The 20405-nt window shown below is 31.9% G+C and overlaps 1 protein-coding gene across 3 annotated transcripts; it reads right to left on the reverse strand.

Annotated features, from left to right (window-relative positions):
* Window positions 1-4215: 4215 nt before the first annotated feature.
* On the reverse strand, window positions 4216-20136 carry LOC129921421 (aspartate--tRNA ligase, mitochondrial). Of its 3 annotated transcripts, none has more exons than XM_056003235.1 (12): window positions 20108-20136; window positions 19894-19969; window positions 19602-19707; window positions 19302-19522; window positions 13882-14131; window positions 13634-13812; window positions 13479-13568; window positions 11232-11809; window positions 10690-11173; window positions 10452-10631; window positions 10251-10379; window positions 4216-5204 (listed from the first exon to the last, which is right to left on the reverse strand). In XM_056003235.1, exons 3-12 carry the CDS (start codon window positions 19684-19686, stop codon window positions 4440-4442), a joined length of 2961 nt encoding a protein of 986 aa, XP_055859210.1. In that variant the 5' UTR covers window positions 19687-19707; window positions 19894-19969; window positions 20108-20136; the 3' UTR covers window positions 4216-4439. The 3 variants fall into 3 exon arrangements, with proteins under 3 accessions (XP_055859210.1, XP_055859211.1, XP_055859208.1); XM_056003236.1 differs by having other exon boundaries at window positions 20103-20115; XM_056003233.1 differs by lacking the exon at window positions 20108-20136 and having other exon boundaries at window positions 19894-20044.
* Window positions 20137-20405: the final 269 nt, after the last annotated feature.

The following is a 20405-nucleotide window of genomic DNA, read 5'->3' on the forward strand; positions in this document are numbered from 1 at the left end:
GTTTTTCTCAAAAAAATTGTAAAGCAGAAATATAACGTTTCTCTTTTTTGCCAAAAAGACAGAATTTTTAGATAAATTTAATCTTAAAAAAGATTTAACTTCCAAAAATTATCTGAGATGAAGGTATGTAGGATTTGAAATGCAAGAGCCAGTACGTACGACCCAGTCGTACATTTTAGTTACTTTTCTTTTTTAATTGCGTTAAATGAAGATCTGTTGTTATATTAAACTGTTTTTAACTAAACTTTGATAAAAACTATCATTTCTTGTATTTCTTTCAATTTTGAGGATGCCAATAACTGTACCCTCGGGTGCCAACAATTGTACCTGGGTGCCAATGATTGTACCTTTTGGGTAGCTTTTCCTATTTTAATATTTTAAAAATAGTCTTTGTTTTTTAAACATTTTTTTCTAATAACATTCAAGTCAGATTCTCTAAACTTTAATTTGACATATAAAACGTATTCCTAACTCTTTAAATGCGAGAGTAATTCGAGAGTGCCAACCATTGTACCTGTTACGCTATATTGCTAAGCTCTACATAAAAGCGTTCTGTATACGATAACGATTCTTAGAAAAATGCCTACATTTTATTAGATGTGCTTATGAATGATAAATTTAATAACTTTTCTTATGGACACAAAAAAATTAGCTAAGCTTGGGTATTGGGAAAAATAACAGTTTTTACTATTTCAAAAGCTAGATTTTATGTCGGAATATATGAGCATTATGTTTTTTTCTCAAAATTCACCTCTTAAATCATCCTTAAATACTAACGGGACACCCGATATTACAAAAATATGTATAATGTTAAGTTAGTGAAAATAAAGTTTTAGTAAAATAAAACATATTTACTGTATGATACATAATAATATACACACATGTGATTCAAAGGTTATCCTTTGAAAATAAATCAAAAATTATTTTGATTGGTTATTTTAAGGTTCTAACGTCAACTCTTTCGTTTCGCTCATTATCACCAAATTGTGTAAACAAATTTTTGTTTTAACTCCAAATTATACTACTCCTTGATAGATGAATAGTATTAAGAGCATATTGATTTGGTTTTGATAATCCTAGGAGCAACTTTTAACTTAGATTTACAAATCAAAGAAACGTTTTAAATTTTTTCTAAAGAAGTTAGTTTTTGGTCTACGGATTTAGTTTTTTATCAAATCTTATTAATTTTTCAATTGTTTTTTCTGTCTATGTGAGAGAGATATTAGAACTTCACTTATGGCATCATAAAACATCGTCAAAAAAAACAATAAAATGTTATCAATTAACTAATTATATAGCAAATTTACGATCGTAATTAAATCCAGTGAAATTGAAAAGAACATTAATATGAATGCTTTTTCCGCAATTTTAGTTTGTCTAATCTTGCCTTTATGGATACATACTATGTATACATTTTGTTTAGTTCCAAATTTCTTTAACATAAAACAAAAAAAAAATTTAATTCAATAAGTAATATAAACAAAAATTTTAAAAAGTAATACCTACCGGTGTTATGCATTTAATTTCCATTTCTATCCCACATCCACATCACACGGACACGGAAGGTACCTAACCTAAATAGAAATCTTTTGTATTCTAACATGACATCTAAAGTATTGTGTCGTGCAGAGATACGATCATTGCATATGAATCTTCAATGACTATGCCTAGTTTACAAATACAGCTCAGAGCTCCAGCTGAGGTGCGTGTTCGTTGGTGATTTACTCAATCACAATTGCGAAACATTTGATACCATAAGATAAGAACATGTTCGCCATCTGTCAAAAGAAAAAAAAAAAACTAGTTCTCCATATCAATGAGTGAGTCTACTTTGTTATGACACCTTTTCTTCATCCTATACTAACTACCACACCATTTCAGGGCAACCTGCAATTATCCATAGCGAGTGTTCATGAATGCAAGAAAACAAAAAATGCATTTTATGGATTGGATACCTTCAAATTGTCAGTTATTAAACAAGTACCTCTCTTCTCATAAGAGTAATTAACATTGTACCACTTATTGTTTCAATTATTCATTAAAATCAAGATGATATTGTGATCGTTGTCAATGATAAAGTGAAAACAAACCCCCCCATTGAAATTGCAAAAAAAAAAAACAAGACAATAAACCGTCTGGAACGGACTGCATTGCAAAATAAGAAACAAGATACTTTTAATTATTTTTTTATTTTATTTATAACCTTGAGTTTTGGCCATAACCATCAGCAATATGAAATTCATTACCATCAAAATGGTTTTGTTTACAAACATTAATTTTTTCGAGGGTTATTTTTTTATCATATTATTGATATCTTAACAGCAAGTGATAACAATCTTGTAAGCATTAACATTGATGAGTTACGAGTATTTGTTTTCTTTTATTCTTTTCGGACTACACCATCTTATTTAATGATTTACAATTTTTTTAAATTAAGCCAAATATCTACTATTTAAATGTGATAACAGCCTCGTTCCATTGAAGGTGGGAGTTTACTTATGAATATAATGATCTTGTTTCTAGTAAATTTACTACTAGAACTACTCATGATCTTTTTCTCGAGTAGATGGGAATTGCATTGTTCGTTGAAAGTGAATTCCATTTAAAATCGCTTATAAACTAATAGTAGTGCCTTGTCACCTCCCAAAATAACAAAATGTCTTTACAAAACGACAAAGATGCATGGGGACAGAGCAACAGGGCAACGCACGCCTCCGGGTCTCATAACATACACACATACAAGAAGCATAAATCCGACCGTGCAACCTGCTTTGAATAACGTTGATTCCGGCTTTAGTTTTTATTTTAATTTTTTGGAGTCGTTAAAAACAATTTCCAAAATTTTTGTGAACAAAAATAATTTTTAGTTTTTTTTTTTGTAACATTTGCATAAAAATTAAAGCATCAAAATTGTTAAAAATGTTTGAATTCATTCAGTCTTGTCACGAATTCCATTCGTATCGGAAGTTTGCTACGATTCCTACGATCCGAGTTTGTGATTGTTTTTTCGGAAAACGTAGAAAATTTCCGATACGAATGGAATTCGTGATAAGGCCGAATAAATTCAAACATTTTAAATCCAAAAATCGTCCCAAAAGCCAACAACAGCCCTTTCTTCTTAATTTGAAAAATTATTTTAAAGATTAAAAAAAAACCTTTTTTTGATTTTTGTGGGAAAAATAATTCAAGATTTAAAAACCCTCCATAACTTTTTTTGTTTTTGTTATAATATCAAAGTTCGATATTCCAACGTGGATTTGGTCGTTTTTCCAAGTACGTAAAAAAAAGAAACTTAAAAAATTCGAAAAAAAAAAATCGTTTGGTGTTCAAAGTTGGAGCTTTAACATCCTTTTATTTATTTAATTCCAGTACGACCATTTTTACAGTTTTTACAGTCACTTGAAAAACCTCAAACAATTCGGATTGTTGTTTTTTGATCTCTTAATTTTTTCCTGAACGTGCCCAATCACAAAATATTACGATGATAAAAAATGCGCATTTTTTTCAGTCCGTATGTCTGTGTGTGTGTCTGATATGTCTGGTGTGTTTGGATAAGGGGTGTTGCGAATATTCGCATCCACATCCGCAAATGCATGACATCCGCATGAATAAGGACATCCACATCCGCGGATTTTTGTTTTGATGCAAAGAAGTTGCGACAAAAAAGAAGTTGGGAGGAGTCGGCGAATGGCGCATACCAATGAGAGTCACACCGAGTAGCCCAAATTCACTTGAAACGAAATGAGATAATTTCCCAAATTAGTTATCAGTTATCAAATTTGGGCTGTTAACCCCATTTCTTTCCGGACAAAAAAAGAGCCAATATTGATGAAAGCCCTCTTCATAAAGAAGACCTCAACTACAATTTCAACGCACTCCACAAGGCAGTGTTCCCAGGAAGCATCCGCGATGTGAAAAAATCCACATCCCTAGTTTGGATATGTCTCTATCTCGATCTGCAGCTAGGTCATTGAAGCGGTTTACTTCAAACTTTGTAGCCGAGTCTTAGGTGCTTCCCTAGACTGTAAATTGAAATTTTATTTTTAGGATTAAAATTAACTGTACTTGCCATACGACACAAATGGAAAAGCTTAAGGCAGTTCGGGTTGCTGGAGGCGACTCCAAGATCCAATCTGTATTAAAATAGGACAAAAATAGATCATCCCTTCCTTGTGCTAAATAATAAGTCTTCTCTTGTAAAGTAAATGCAACAAATGAGATGTAAACAATTATATGCGTTTTATTACAAATACATTTCAATAAATCATTACATAGATGCATGTAATGATAATGTAAAATAAAAATGTCAAACAGAACACACACATGACAATAAATTTTAAAATACAATTTCTATTGAATCTAGGATATTATAATGTTTTGTGTTGTTTTTTTTTTTAATATATAAATTAAACAATAAAAAAATGCATATTGTTGTTTTATTATTTTAAAATGCCTTTTCTGAGGGTTTTTTTAATTGGTTCAACTTTTTGCTTCTTTTCAACAATTTTCTTTGATTCTTCAACTTCTTCCTCGTTATTATCACTAACTATGACTTCTTCTTTTTTATCTGCCTTAACACTTTCACTATGTTTTTCTACATCTTCAATTTCCATTTGTTCAGGTTCTTCATCTTTGTCCACATCACCATCAATAACTAAATGATATAATTTCTTTTCTTCATCAGAAATTGGAACAGGTGCTTTCGAGAGGGGATCTCTTCCGTTTAGAGATTTGGGGAAAGCAATCACATCACGAATTGATCTAGCTTGGCAAATAAATGCCATCAGTCTGTCGATACCCAATGCAATACCTCCATGAGGTGGACATCCACTTTCAAGTGCACTAAGCAAATGATTGAGATGTTCATGTGGAATTTTCAAAATTTCTTCTAAAACAAATTTCTGCAAGTCTTTGTTATGAATACGAATTGAACCGCCACCTACTTCATTTCCATTAAGTACTAAATCGTAGGCTTGTGATTTAATGTTTTCCAAATTTTCTTTATTCTTCAGCTGTTCAAGATATTCATCCTGTGGAGCTGTGAATGGATGATGGGCACTCTCGTAACCGCCATCTTCGGTTTTGAAAAACATTGGGAAATCTACTACCCAAAGGAATTTGTTCATTTTTTTACGTCGAGGCAAAAGTTCATTTTCTTCTAACAAGTCAGCATAATCCAGACGAAGGCGGCCCATTAAAGTTCGCTGAAAGTAAAAAAGGACAAATTTTGAGAAAATGAATAAAGGCTCAAGTAAAGGCTTTCATAAATGCACAGAATTTAATCACCCTAAAAGCACTCAAATATTTGCATATTTGTGGGTTATGAACTTAATGGTTATAAAATTTGTAATCCTAAAACAACAAGTATTATCGTCGCTAGACTGTCGATTTTTAGTTTTTAACTTTTAGGAAGTCCTAAGCAAAATTCGGTATCAATTTGGCAGTACTAGGGCTTAGTACTTGTGTGAAGAAATTACTCGGGACCGATTTGAGTACTAACGATTGGTATAATAACCAGGTCCTAGCTGATTTTGAGGAGCTAGCTAGTACCGAGTCCTAATAGTACTGTCCTTAATTGACAGTTCTAAAGCTTAGTACTTGAGTGAATAAATGAGTTGATACCGATTTGAGTACTAACTTTAGGACTAGGACCGGTACTACCGCTAGGGCTCTGTAAAGAAATCGGCCGTAAGTGTCATAAAATTAAGAAAATTTAAGCATTTTTAATTCAATGCAGTAGTATTCTAAATCAACTTCTTAATTAAAAATCAAATTTGGCCTTGAAGTAATAAAACTAAGTTCCTCAAAAATAACATCACGCGCACACAAGTACTAAGCCCTAGTACTGCCAAATTGATACCGATTTTTGCTTAGGACTTCCTAAAAGTTAGAAACTAAAAATCGACAGTCTAGCGACGATAATACTTGATTTGGGTGGATTTTTTGCATTTATTTCAAAATTTAATTAGCAGCTTAGAGATTTTGTGTCTTTTCAAAGAGATACTTTTTGCTTTAATTGATTTTTATTCTGATTTTGTAATTTTATTTTTTGTCGAAATTGTGCATTTTGTAATTTTTTTTTTTTTCTTGAAGAAAATGGATTTAATTTTTGATGCAGAATTGGTAAACGACATCTGTCCCGCAAGCCGCAATTAAAAAAGTTGTGGGTAGACTTTTTTAACAAAAAGTCGGCACCTTTCTTCAAGTTAGGGCCTAAATATTTAGGTAATTTCGCGCTCTCTGATTGGTCAACTGTCAAAAAAATCCTTCCAATTTAGGTAATTTTATTGGAAAGCTGGCTGGAAAGTTAGGCAAGAAAATTTTAATTAAACATTTAGGAAAGCTTTTTTTGTCAACCTGACAGCTGAATATTTTTAATAAATGAATAACGTTAGCAAAATTAAATCTATTTGTTTTAAAAACGAGTAAAAAGTGCTTTATCGGTTATAATTAATATTATTTATTTATTAAAGAATAGTGAAATTTGGTGTCTGACCCATGCGATCTGTAAAAATCTTAAGTAAATTTCGATATTTGACAATAATGAAACATCCAAACAAATTTAGTCAATTCACCTTTATTTCCGTCTAGAAAATGACGTTGCCTTAATATCTAGTCCCTAATATTTCCTGAACGTGCCCAATAACATCAGATCCAAACTAATTTAGTCAATTTAATCAAATTTCCGTTCAGAAAATGACGTTGCCTAAATATCTAGTCTCTAATATTTTCTGAACGTGCCCATTAAACGTTTTTTGTCTATTTTGTTTTGTTTGATTTCCTGGGGGGTCATTCCGTAATTTTGAAAACGATAATCGAATCGATGATAATCGTTTTACAGTTTGAGAATCTTTAAAGCTATTTTAAGTCAATTCTGATTCAATATTTCCTTCTTCTTCTTCCTTTTTCTCGGCGCTGTTATGATCTCGATGTCGAGGGGATCATAACCTTCCCACGTTACTGCTTCACACTAGTGATCCGCCTGTGGGGTTCGCCGGGTTGACCTCAGAAATCGGCGGCAAGCCTCCCGGTTTTGTATTGTTCCGTTTCTGAGGCCAACTGAATGCTGGTGTTTTTGCATTTGCTTGTACCAGGAGTTTTTAGGCCTACCTTTCTTTTTATTTCGTGTTGGAACGTCGTATGATATTGCTTTTTTGACGGGGTTCTCAGGATCTCTCCTTTGAACATGGCAATACCAACTGAGTCGGTCGTGTTCAATTTTTTGGGAGATGGTATTTTTAACATGAAGGCTTCCTCGGATCTTTGTACTTCTAATTCTATCAAGCTTTGTTACTCCTGCTGTCATGCGAAGCATCTTCATCTCAGCTGCCGTTAACTTACTCTCATACTTTTTGTACATTGTCCAACATTGTGAACCGTATGTGAGTGCTGGACGCACAACTGCGGTGTAGAGCCTTCCTTTCAGCTTAGGGGGCATTTTTCGATCACAGAAGATAGCAGAATTTTCCCGCCACTTCATCCACTCTACGCTTACGCGATGATTGATATCGTCATCACAAGTACCTTCGTTATTTATCATAGACCCCAGATATTTAAACTTTTCACACTTGGGAAGCACTACACCATTCAAATAAATGTTAGGAATAGGCCTGTGTGGATCAGAAAATGGGCAGCATAGGTATTCTGTCTTTTTCGCGCTTATGCGGTACCCACTACCTTCTAGAACATCCACCCATACATCAAGTGCTCGTTGCAGGGATATCGGGTCTTTACTTATGATGGCTCCATCGTCAGCAAAGAATAACTGATGCAATTTGGGTCCGTCAATTCAATATTTCCTAAATAGTTTAATATAAATAAAAGTTTTCGTATCCTTAGAAGTCGTATTAGTCTAGGTGATTTAGTAGTTGCCTCTTACTCGGGTGTCCGAAGTTCGATTCCAGAAATCGAAATTGTTTTACCGATTTTTGCTTAGGACTTCCTAAAAGTTAGAAACTAAAAATCGACAGTCTAGCGACGATAATACTTGATTTGGGTGGATTTTTTGCATTTATTTCAAAATTTAATTAGCAGCTTAGAGATTTGGTGTCTTTTCAAAGAGATACTTTTTGCTTTAATTGATTTTTATTCTGATTTTGTAATTTTATTTTTTGTCGAAATTGTGCATTTTGTAATTTTTTTTTTTTTTTCTTGAAGAAAATGGATTTAATTTTTGATGCAGAATTGGTAAACGACATCTGTCCCGCAAGCCGCAATTAAAAAAGTTGTGGGTAGACTTTTTTAACAAAAAGTCGGCACCTTTCTTCAAGTTAGGGCCTAAATATTTAGGTAATTTCGCGCTCTCTGATTGGTCAACTGTCAAAAAAATCCTTCCAATTTAGGTAATTTTATTGGAAAGCTGGCTGGAAAGTTAAGCAAGAAAATTTTAATTAAACATTTAGGAAAGCTTTTTTTGTCAACCTGACAGCTGAATATTTTTAATAAATGAATAACGTTAGCAAAATTAAATCTATTTGTTTTAAAAACGAGTAAAAAGTGCTTTATCGGTTATAATTAATATTATTTATTTATTAAAGAATAGTGAAATTTGGTGTCTGACCCATGCGATCTGTAAAAATCTTAAGTAAATTTCGATATTTGACAATAATGAAACATCCAAACAAATTTAGTCAATTCACCTTTATTTCCGTCTAGAAAATGACGTTGCCTTAATATCTAGTCCCTAATATTTCCTGAACGTGCCCAATAACATCAGATCCAAACTAATTTAGTCAATTTAATCAAATTTCCGTTCAGAAAATGAGGTTGCCTAAATATCTAGTCTCTAATATTTTCTGAACGTGCCCATTAAACGTTTTTTGTCTATTTTGTTTTGTTTGATTTCCTGGGGGGTCATTCCGTAATTTTGAAAACGATAATCGAATCGATGATAATCGTTTTACAGTTTGAGAATCTTTAAAGCTATTTTAAGTCAATTCTGATTCAATATTTCCTTCTTCTTCTTCCTTTTTCTCGGCGCTGTTATGATCTCGATGTCGAGGGGATCATAACCTTCCCACGTTACTGCTTCACACTAGTGATCCGCCTGTGGGGTTCGCCGGGTTGACCTCAGAAATCGGCGGCAAGCCTCCCGGTTTTGTATTGTTCCGTTTCTGAGGCCAACTGAATGCTGGTGTTTTTGCATTTGCTTGTACCAGGAGTTTTAAGGCCTACCTTTCTTTTTATTTCGTGTTGGAACGTCGTATGATATTGCTTTTTTGACGGGGTTCTCAGGATCTCTCCTTTGAACATGGCAATACCAACTGAGTCGGTCGTGTTCAATTTTTTGGGAGATGGTATTTTTAACATGAAGGCTTCCTCGGATCTTTGTACTTCTAATTCTATCAAGCTTTGTTACTCCTGCTGTCATGCGAAGCATCTTCATCTCAGCTGCCGTTAACTTACTCTCATACTTTTTGTACATTGTCCAACATTGTGAACCGTATGTGAGTGCTGGACGCACAACTGCGGTGTAGAGCCTTCCTTTCAGCTTAGGGGGCATTTTTCGATCACAGAAGATAGCAGAATTTTCCCGCCACTTCATCCACTCTACGCTTACGCGATGATTGATATCGTCATCACAAGTACCTTCGTTATTTATCATAGACCCCAGATATTTAAACTTTTCACACTTGGGAAGCACTACACCATTCAAATAAATGTCAGGAATAGGCCTGTGTGGATCAGAAAATGGGCAGCATAGGTATTCTGTCTTTTTCGCGCTTATGCGGTACCCACTACCTTCTAGAACATCCACCCATACATCAAGTGCTCGTTGCAGGGATATCGGGTCTTTACTTATGATGGCTCCATCGTCAGCAAAGAATAACTGATGCAATTTGGGTCCGTCAATTCAATATTTCCTAAATAGTTTAATATAAATAAAAGTTTTCGTATCCTTAGAAGTCGTATTAGTCTAGGTGATTTAGTAGTTGCCTCTTACTCGGGTGTCCGAAGTTCGATTCCAGAAATCGAAATTGTTTTTTTTTTTTATTTTCTCAATAATCGTCAATAAATAAACGATAGCTAATAGGTATCGTTTTTGGAGAATTTATTCGTTTTTGGATGCAATATTTGATTTTTTTAAAGTGTTTATTTATTTATTCCAATCACCGATTAATTTGCAAACTCCACTAATACGCTTGCTGATACGTCTCTATATAATTAGTTGATTATATTTGTACCAAATAATGTCCAAAAGCATGAAACTCTAATTTTTGTGAAGATTAAAGACTATTGTTTTAACTTACTGTATTAACTTTTTCGCCGATCGCTAGGAAAACCAGATCGTCTGCATGTATATTGCACTTTTCGACTGTGTTCTTCGCTCCATCTGCTCCCAAATATTTAGTCAGTCTATCTTTAGCATCTTTTCTACTCTACAATTACAAAAAAAAAAAAAATAAACGTCAATAAAAATACCAAATATAACAAAATTTATATAAATTTACATTAAATTTTCGGAAATAGAATGTACCATCAAAATCATTGCCAATTTGTTCTAAATGTTTTCTGGTTGGAGCATCAAGTAATGATATAGATTTGTCAACATGAATTAAACAAACACCGAGATCTTTAAATTTGTTTTGAATTGTTTCAGAATCTTTAACAATTTCTGTTATGTCATTTAACTGAAAGCAGAAGGAAATTTTTTATTCATTCATTTAGTAGGTTTGATTGATTTTTTACCAAAAGTTCAAAACGAGCATCGGGCTGATCGCAACCATACTTAGACATAGCTTCATCGTAAGAAATTATTTCAAACGGTGTTTCAATAGTTCCACGTTCTTTGGGCCAGCAAAACTTTAAAGTCTCTTCAATCATTGACATTACGTCTTTTTGTGTTGTAAATGACATTTCTATGTCCAATTGAGTGAATTCCGGTTGACGATCTTGTCGCGTCGCTTCATCACGATAGCAACGTGCTACTTGGAAGTATCGATCTATGGCTCCAGCCATAAGCATCTGTTTGAACTGTTGTGGGCTTTGTACCAACGAATAAAAATGCCCTGGCTTTCGCGTGGGAACAACAAATTCCTGAGCTCCTCCAGGCGTTCTGCGAAACAACGTTGGTGTTTCGACTTCAACGAAACCTAAATAGTTGATAAGAAATTCACGCATTTTCATGAGAATTGATGATCGAAGGCGTAAGTTCTTTTGCATATCTGAAAATCTAAAAAAAATTAAAAGAAATTATTCTCATCTCCTTCAAAGACTAAGAAATTGCCAACCTTAAATCAAGATACCGATGCGTCATACGTAGTGTTTCATTCGCTCTCTGATGTCCTCTTACTTCAAAAGGCAAATTCTTCTTAGATGGATTCAGTACTTCAATATCAGTTGCTTCGATCTCAATTTCACCGGTTTTCATAGCCAGATTAAGCATATTCGAAGGTCTTGGAATTACAGTTCCTTCAACACGAACAATTGATTCCAATGGAATGCCATCAGGATATTTTTCTGTAATATTACATTTATCCGAGAGTAAAACTTGTGTTTGGCCATAGCCATCGCGTAACACAAGAAATTTGCCCATACGCTGAAACTCCAGCCAACCAGCAATATTGACTTTTTCTGCAACATTTGCACCACTCAATTCACCACAATTATGAGTTCGTATTGTAAATTTGTTTGTGTCGGCTATTCCGGAAACTGGTGCAGATGTGTCCGTGGAGCCGTCGTCGGTATCTTTAACTTTTCCAATTGGTATTTTTTGTACTTTCTCTTTAACTGGTCCATCGTATGGTTCATCAGCGTTGAGAATTTTTACCGATTCTACTTTTATTTCAATGTCGCCGGTCTCAAATTTCTATTGGAAGATATAAAAAACAAAAAATCACGAACAGATATCAATATGAAAGAAACTAAAAACATAAGTATTTTTAAACGATCTTAAAAAGTCTATTGCCCTGTTATAACTTTTGCAAATGTCGAACTTCGCAATGCAGTCAAAATAATAAAAGCAATAAACCCAAAGGGCTGAATTCATTACGCAGTGATGCTTTTGCTTTGTTTTTTTTTTTTAAATTATACTTTTAAAAATTTCCTATTCACTGAAAATTCATTATTTTCAAATTAGCAAGATATATTCTTGTAGAGGATTAAACGTTCTACAAATAATTCCTTGACATCAAATTGATTGCTTTAACCGTACAGAAGATATTCGTATCCAAATCGCAATGCATACACATTTTGCATTGTTTTAACAAATATCAATTTATTTAATCAAAAACAATTTAACGGATTTTTATGTACAAATCTAAAAATTTAATAACTTACCCACTGCATCAATTTTTCATTTGGAAAAGAGATACCGTTAAATTGCGGTTTGTTTAAAAGTCAATTTAATGGTTTTTTTCACTTGCTCTATAGTGCAAAATTCGAGGTTATTTCCTAGACCCGTTTTTTTTTTTAATATTTTTTTTAATATCTCTTTTTTAAGGCATACCGTTTTCGAGGTATTGCAATTTTCTCGAATACGGCTTTAACAATTTAGATTAAATTTGGTGTACGTTATAGTCTTATTAATCCTAACAAAACTGCGTTTTTAGTTTTTCTCAAAAAATTCGGTAAACGGAGTTGCCGCTTATATATGTATATATTTTATCAAAGCATAAGCCAACTTTATTCTAAATTTACAGACAGGTATTTCTTATCATTTTAAAGTGTAAAATGTAAAATTTTTTTTTTTTAATTTAAATTTAATTTTTTTAACTTTCATTTTTTTTTTTTTTTCTAGAAACTTAACAAAATCTTAAATTTGCAATTAATATTTAAGATAAATACTCTTTGAACTACAAGAGCAAGTCAGTGCGACCCAGTCGTGCATTTTATTTTACATGGACTTATACCATTTTCAATTATAACAACTCAAATAATAGTGAGAAAAATGTGTAAGTCACCTAATTCATGCTGTTAACACACCAACTTTTAGATTAATTTGATATAGCAGCCGTATATCCAGAATTTTCGATGAATATAATAATAATACTATAAAGAAATATAAGTGCTTAAATGGCAGAATATTAAGATTCTTGAATATGTTAAAAATTGGAGTTCTACGAATAACACTAACATGTTATATCTAGTATAAAAACGTAACGTATTGAAAGCTTAGTTATGTAAATGAACAGAGATGATGGTACCTCAGAAAGTTCAAGCTGTTAGAAATTTCTTTAAATATCTATAACATAACACATAACATAACACTCTATACTTCATCAGATATCAGACGGTAATTTTTAGTTTAAGTTAGGACTTTTTTATGAAGTAGTATAACTAGAGCATTTTTAAGGAAAATTCTCTTTTGCAAGCTGAGAATAAAAATTAAGCTTAGAATATCGGGAATATATTGAAAAATTCATCCAAGGTTTATAGCATGTTAACTTTAATTTTTTCTTGTGACTGTTCTAACACAAATTTAACTTAATTTAAAAAAAAAAACCAAAAGAAAATTCAAATACATATTAAAAACTCACCATGTTAATATTAGTTGCAGGTCTAGCCAAAACTTTTCCCTTAACTTGTACAATACAGGTAGGTGTAGCTGAAGAAAAAGTATCAAGTAACTGAAAAAAAAATGACGATGATGGTTAATAAATGGTAAATAATTAAGACAAAATAAAAATCTTACTTCTTTTTCTTCAATAATAATTTGAGTCTGTCCATAACCATCTTTTAAATGTTGAAATTTTGTCTTGGTTGTATTTGAAACCCAACCAACCAATGTGACATTTTGTCCCACATGATTTTTACGCAAATCATTGCAAGTGTATTCACGATTTTCAAAATGTTTTAAAATATTTTCAGTTTCTGAAAAGTAAATAAAGCGTTGAATTGAAAAAAAGAAAATATTTGTGTTTTGTTTTTGTGTTTTCTTACTTCCTGCCATTTTATATTCCGTGCTTGTAATAGATTTTTTGTTATCTGACATTGTACTGTAGGATCGTTTTTCTGCTCCGCGACGACCAGGCACTCGTGCTAAATTCAATACATCTTCGACTTCAACTTCAATTTCTCCAGTAGGCATTGTTACATTTCGAGAGCCAAATGGTCTAGTTAGAACTGTTCCAACAATTGTCAGAATACATTCAGATGGCATGTTTTGGAATCGGCGAGAAATTCGAGGATTCTAAAATGGAAAAATTAATAAAAGAAAAAAATAATTTATACTAGTCATTAAATGAATGTGATAATAGAATATGACAGTAACCAGTTTAAAAATTGAATAAAATCATTGTCAATTAGACATGCAATACAAATTTTGGAATCAGCTTACGTAGAACTTACACACAGAGGTTTTAAAGCAGCAGGAGATGACCGTTTGGGAGTATGTACCATAGAGTGGAGCGTTTTTGGACTTTTCTTTCAGATCAATGCATTCAACTCATGGTTTATGTGGCGTTATGGTCTTCTGAACTCATTTTGATATTTCTTTTTAATTCGATAATGTAAAAATTAAAATCGGGAAGCATCTGAAGAATGCTCGTTTTTAAAGGAAAACAACATTCTATGAGACTTTAGAAATCATCTGAATTGCTTAATTATTTTTCAATTCACTACGTGCTGCTAATGACTTTTTCTTAGTGGTTTCTGTGATGTGTAAATCTGATCCCCTTTTTTGAGTCTTCAAAAAAAATTCACATTTTCGTAAAAATTGAGATTTTTTAAAATGTACAATATTCCACTTAGAATAACTTTCTTTTATAATCTGTTAAACGTTCTACAAATAATTCCTTGACATCAAATTGATTGCTTTAATCGTACAGAAGATATTTGTATCCAAATCGCAATGCATACACATTTTGCATTGTTTTAACAAGTATCAATTTATTTAATCAAAAACAATTTAACGGATTTTTATGTACAAATCTAAAAATTTAATAACTTACCCACTACAACCAAAATATACTTTTCTAGTAGTTTTTGATGTGCTGAACTCGAATCTGAAGTCAAAAAATGGTTATTGGCCTCCCTTTTTTCAGTATTACCATTAGAAAATGTCAAAAAACGTCATTTTGGCTGCTTTCGAGGTTATGTTTTTATGCGGGGTAATTCATTATGAATAAATTTGTAACGGTAGCTATAAGAACTGGTTTAAATCTTTCCGATATCTCTTTTACTGCCCGAGATATTTAAAATTTACGCAGCGGTCTTTGAATCAGAAGCAACACACTGGCCAACCAAATTAAACTTTTTTTGCCACATGAACCAAAATATATTTTTCTGAAGGTTTTTGAGTTGCTTAGCTCGAATCCGCAATCAGAAAAATTTTATTAGCCTTTGTTCTTGAAATATTACCGTTATAAAATGCCAAAAAAGGTTTTTTTTTAGAACGGTTATAATTCAAGAACGGAGGCTAATCGAATTTTTCTGATTGCGGATTCGAGTTCAGTTAACCAAAAAACTTTAGAAAAGTATATTTTGGTTCTTGTGGCAAAAATTCTGTGACCAGAGACTTAATCTTTAGATTAAGTTTAGTTTCTCTTTGGCTTATTAACTGAAACTTAAGATATCTCGAGCAATAAAAGAGATATCGGGAAAATTTAAACAGTTTTTGAAAGAAGAATATCTGTTGTTATAATCACCGTTAAAAATTTGTTTTTAATGAATTACCCCACATAAAAACAGAACCTCGAAAACAGCCAAAATTACGTTTTTTAGCATTTAATAACGGTAATATTTCAAACACGGAGGCCAATCAAATTTTTCTGACTTCAGATTCAGATTCAGCACCCAAAAAACTACTAGAAAAGTATATTTTGGTTCTTGTGGCAAAAAAAAGTCAAATTTTGTTGACCAGTGTAATTAATTTGCGGCATTTGAGTTTAAACTTTAAAATTTCTTTTTCTACTGTAGTGCCTTTTATTTTTTTTTTTTTTTTTTTTTGTAAAATGTAAGCTTGGACTCCAGGAGCTCGTTTTAAAAAAAAGTTTGAGGTTTTCAATAGACTTCGTTTTTGGAAGATTTTTTTGCAATGTGAAAAAATGTTTGAGCTCATTAAATATGTTGAGGCATCTCTCAACATTTTTTGTTCTCCAATCATCGAACCCAGCAATAATTTAAATTAATTTAAGTACATCTCGTTTCGAATGTTAACAAACTATTCCTTGCAGCAGTGTCTTTAAAAATGTAATAAACAAGTCTTAAGAAAAAAGGTCTCAACATGGATCCATGAAGAACATGAAGTCCACATACCGTAATATCAAGGAGTAGCATGGTATCTTGGCCCGTCTCTTTCAACTCTTGCTTCAGTTTGTTTTTAAATGAAAAATTAACATTTGGCCCGTTCATAGACACTTGAAGAAGTTTATGTTTGTTTAAAAACTGGATCCTGTTCGAAAAGTGTTTTAAATAATCTTTGGATTTTACAAAACTAGCAGATTCGCTCTCTAAGTATCGATTATAGACCATGCCTTTCGTTTCATCGAAGTACCGAAATGCATTTGTCATTTTTGAGCTACTTTATTATGTATATTTATCGAAACATATACAATTCTTCAGATTTATTTACAAGGGTTTTATCATAGAAGTTGCGATGACGTGATTGATAACATAACATTTTTATCCCAGCGGATGTTTAAAAAATGGAACAGAAAAATTCCCAATTCTATGACTTTCCCTGACCAAAATTGTGTTCCCTGACACCATGAATAATAGAATAATAGAGTTTTTGATTAAAAACGAGATTACTTAAAAATTTTGATAGTACTATTATTTGTTAATATTTTATAAGCATTTGATCATTTGTACAAGTTTAGTTTTTACCTATTGATTTTAATAAATTCACACAATTTAATGTATTTAAATTATTTTCACTCTTCACTTCATTTGGTAAGTAATTAAAATAGGTAATGCCATCATAGAAGATTAAACTTTGGGTACTACTTAACCTACAACACTCAGGTCTGATGTTGGTAGCATTTCTCAAAATATTAGGCTGCCCATTTTAAAAATAAAAGTCATAGCGTCAAACGTTAATTTTCGTTTCATATTCATCCAACACAAGCATACTCCAGTCAAAGCGTCGGAAAAAAAGGCCTCACCTTGCGCAGAGAGGCACTGTCAGTTTTTATTTCATGGATCGATAGGGGTATATTTAAAAGCCTTAAACCCAATTTCTCACCACCTGATCATTCTTTTTAGCGGAGTTATTCACAAAAATGCATTTTTTGGGATATTTTACTTCTAAGCTAATATCTTTGCTCCAGATTGTCGTAGACCAAAAAATAAACATACATTCTCTTTCTATAATATTTTCTATCGTTATATGTAATTTCATTGTATTTGAGTGAGTAAATATAAAATGGCAGCCATTTAAAGTCAAATTCTTGTTGTTAAAAAACACATTTTTGTCATTATTTCGAAAAAAAGCTTATATCATGATTGACATTTTTCTAACCAATTTTGTAGCCCTGTTCATGTCCTGCATTTTAAAGAAAAAATGAGCTCTTTATCACCAAAGATGGCCGAGCAATTGATAAATGAACGCATGCAAAACCGGTGCGAAAACACCCAAAAATATCGTTTTTTGGGAATAACTCGACTTCAGAATGTCCTACGGCAAAAAATAAAGCAATGAATTGTTCGTTACAACATTTTCTATCAATTTAGTGCACATTCTTTTTGTTGAAACAAATATAAAATAAGTAATATTAAGTCAAAGTCGTTTTTTTGTTTAGCAAACTCTTGCCTTATTATTTTGCAAACGGTGCAAGTATTGGCTAAGAAAATAAAATATTATTGCAGTCCTTTAAATTATCTACAATTCAAAAAAAAAATTAGCTTTCTACGACCCACGGGAGCCGAGTTATTATAATTTTAAGAAAGCATTAATCCGTAAGAAAATTCAAAAAAATTTCCCTTGTTTATGATTCGAATACTAGTTCTCAGTGAGAGGGGTTGTTTTCATTGTTTCTTGTTATAAGAGAATTTGTCTTATGTTTTTTCGTTGGTCATTTGGACCTTTTTTAAAAAATTAATTTCTCGGCTCGTGTGGGTCGTAGAGTGCTAATTTTTTTTTTTAATTGTAGATAATTTAAAGGACTACAATAATATTTTATTTTAATAATAATAATAAGGCAAGAGTTTGCTAAACAAAAAAACGACTTTGACTTAATATTACTTATTTTTTATTTGTTTCAACAAAAATAATGTGCACTAAATTGATAGAAAATGTTGAAACGAATAATTCATTGCTTTATTTTTTGCCGTAGGACATTCTGAAGTCGAGTTATTCCCAAAAAACGATATTTTTGGGTGTTTTCGCACCGGTTTTGCATGCGTTCATTTATCAATTGCTCGGCCATCTTTGGTGATAAAGAGCTCATTTTTTCTTTAAAATGCAGGACATGAACAGGGCTACAAAATTGGTTAGAAAAATGTCAATCACGATATAAGCTTTTTTTCGAAATAATGACAAAAATGTGTTTTTTAACAACAAGAATTTGACTTTAAATGGCTGCCATTTTATATTTACTCACTCAAATACAATGAAATTACATATAACGATAGAAAATATTATAGAAAGAGAATGTATGTTTATTTTTTGGTCTACGACAATCTGGAGCAAAGATATTAGCTTAGAAGTAAAATATCCCAAAAAATGCATTTTTGTGAATAACTCCGCTAAAAAGAATGATCAGGTGGTGAGAAATTGGGTTTAAGGCTTTTAAATATACCCCTATCGATCCATGAAATAAAAACTGACAGTGCCTCTCAGCGCAAGGTCAAATGACCCTTTGGCTGGAGTAGCATTCAAGTAATATTACATACACTTGATTGGGAATACAAAAGATACATCCTTTAGTGAAATACTAGTGATAAATGTATACAATATACATAACGTACAAGTTGAACAATAAAATCATAACAAATGATCCCTAAATCATGAAAGTAGTAAATTCTTGTAGATTGGGAAAGACGCTTATGGGAGAAATAGAAATAGAAAGTTTTACGTGCACCATATAAGAAATAAGTTTAAGTTAATTAGGAAAGAATGGGAATCTAAAAGAGTGGCAATGGTTTTGAACAGCTTCATATTATCAGCATAAATGGAAAAGTCAGAATTGTTAATTATTTTCCCAACATCATAAATAAACAAGACGAATAGCAACAGGCCCAAATGACTACCCTGCGAAAAGAAAGACATCATCAAATCTGCGTGCGGAACTTAAAGCAGCTAGCTAAAGATAGAAGAAGAAGCTTATTGATTGAGGCCCGAATCCACAACGCATTATAGCGCTGTTTTGGCCTTAGTCACCCTGAGTAAGTAAGTAAATCAATTTTATAGCAATACTTACCCTATCATCAGATATGACCAATTGTGTTGCTCCATTTCTATCTCTTAATTCACCAAATCGTCCAATACGTTTTTTAATAAACTTGCCAGTCATTTCAACATATTTGCCTTCGTGAACGGGACGGAGTTCACCACAATTTACCACCAATGGAGGTGGTGGAGGAGGATTTGTATTCAAGTTATTTGAAAAGAATGGCAAGTTTCCAATCGAAAAATTGTCATCTTTAAAAAAAAAAGTATAATTTCTTTAAGTAGTGAAAGAACATATTTAATGGAATTAAAAAAAAAAAAAAAAACTTACACATGCTATTGTTGTTATTATTGCCATTATTAATCCAAGGAGAAGGACCTCCTCTGTTGTTATTCTGATGATTATTGTTCCACATTATATTTTCTTCCTTTTTGCTCTGTTATCAGAATTAAGTTTTTGTTATTATTGATTTTTAAATATATGAATGTTTTGTGAAACATAAGTTGTTGCACTAACATAACAAAAGTATAAATATTTTGTCAATTTTTCAAGATAATACAATTTTAAGGAAAAATTTTGTATTTTATTTATCTACATGAATAGTTTTTTTTTTTCTACTTACTGGATATGGAAATGGCGTCTTGTAGATTTGCTGAATCGAAGAACTAACTCCGAAAATTGCACGTTTATTTAAAGACCTAGAAATTAAATACATAATTTTATATAAAATAATAAATAATTGCAAACTTTGAAGCAATTTAAAAAAAAAGAATGAAAAATCTTTGTGCTTAAAAAAACTGATAAGATTATTAATGGAATTTGTGTAATAACCTCACCGGCTTGTTTTTCTTTACAAAAAAAAAAAAAACATAAATGTCAATAAAAATAAACGAAAGAAGAAAAATGGCCGAAGAGAAAGAAAATGAACGCATTCAGGTGATGCAAAAATTCTTAGACCACCAACACACTAGGACTTTGTATATAAAATCTATAGTACTATCATGAAGTGCAATTTTTTAGTTTGTTCGTTACCTGAGTGGTCGCGAGGGCGCTTAGATCGAATTAATAATGGGAGTAAGAAGATGAGATATACATTTCTGTTTGAAATTTGACATATTTTTTAGTTCGTTCGCT

The sequence above is a fragment of the Episyrphus balteatus genome, chromosome 1 (genome assembly GCF_945859705.1).
Source record: "Episyrphus balteatus chromosome 1, idEpiBalt1.1, whole genome shotgun sequence".
Taxonomy (NCBI): Eukaryota; Metazoa; Arthropoda; class Insecta; order Diptera; family Syrphidae; genus Episyrphus; species Episyrphus balteatus.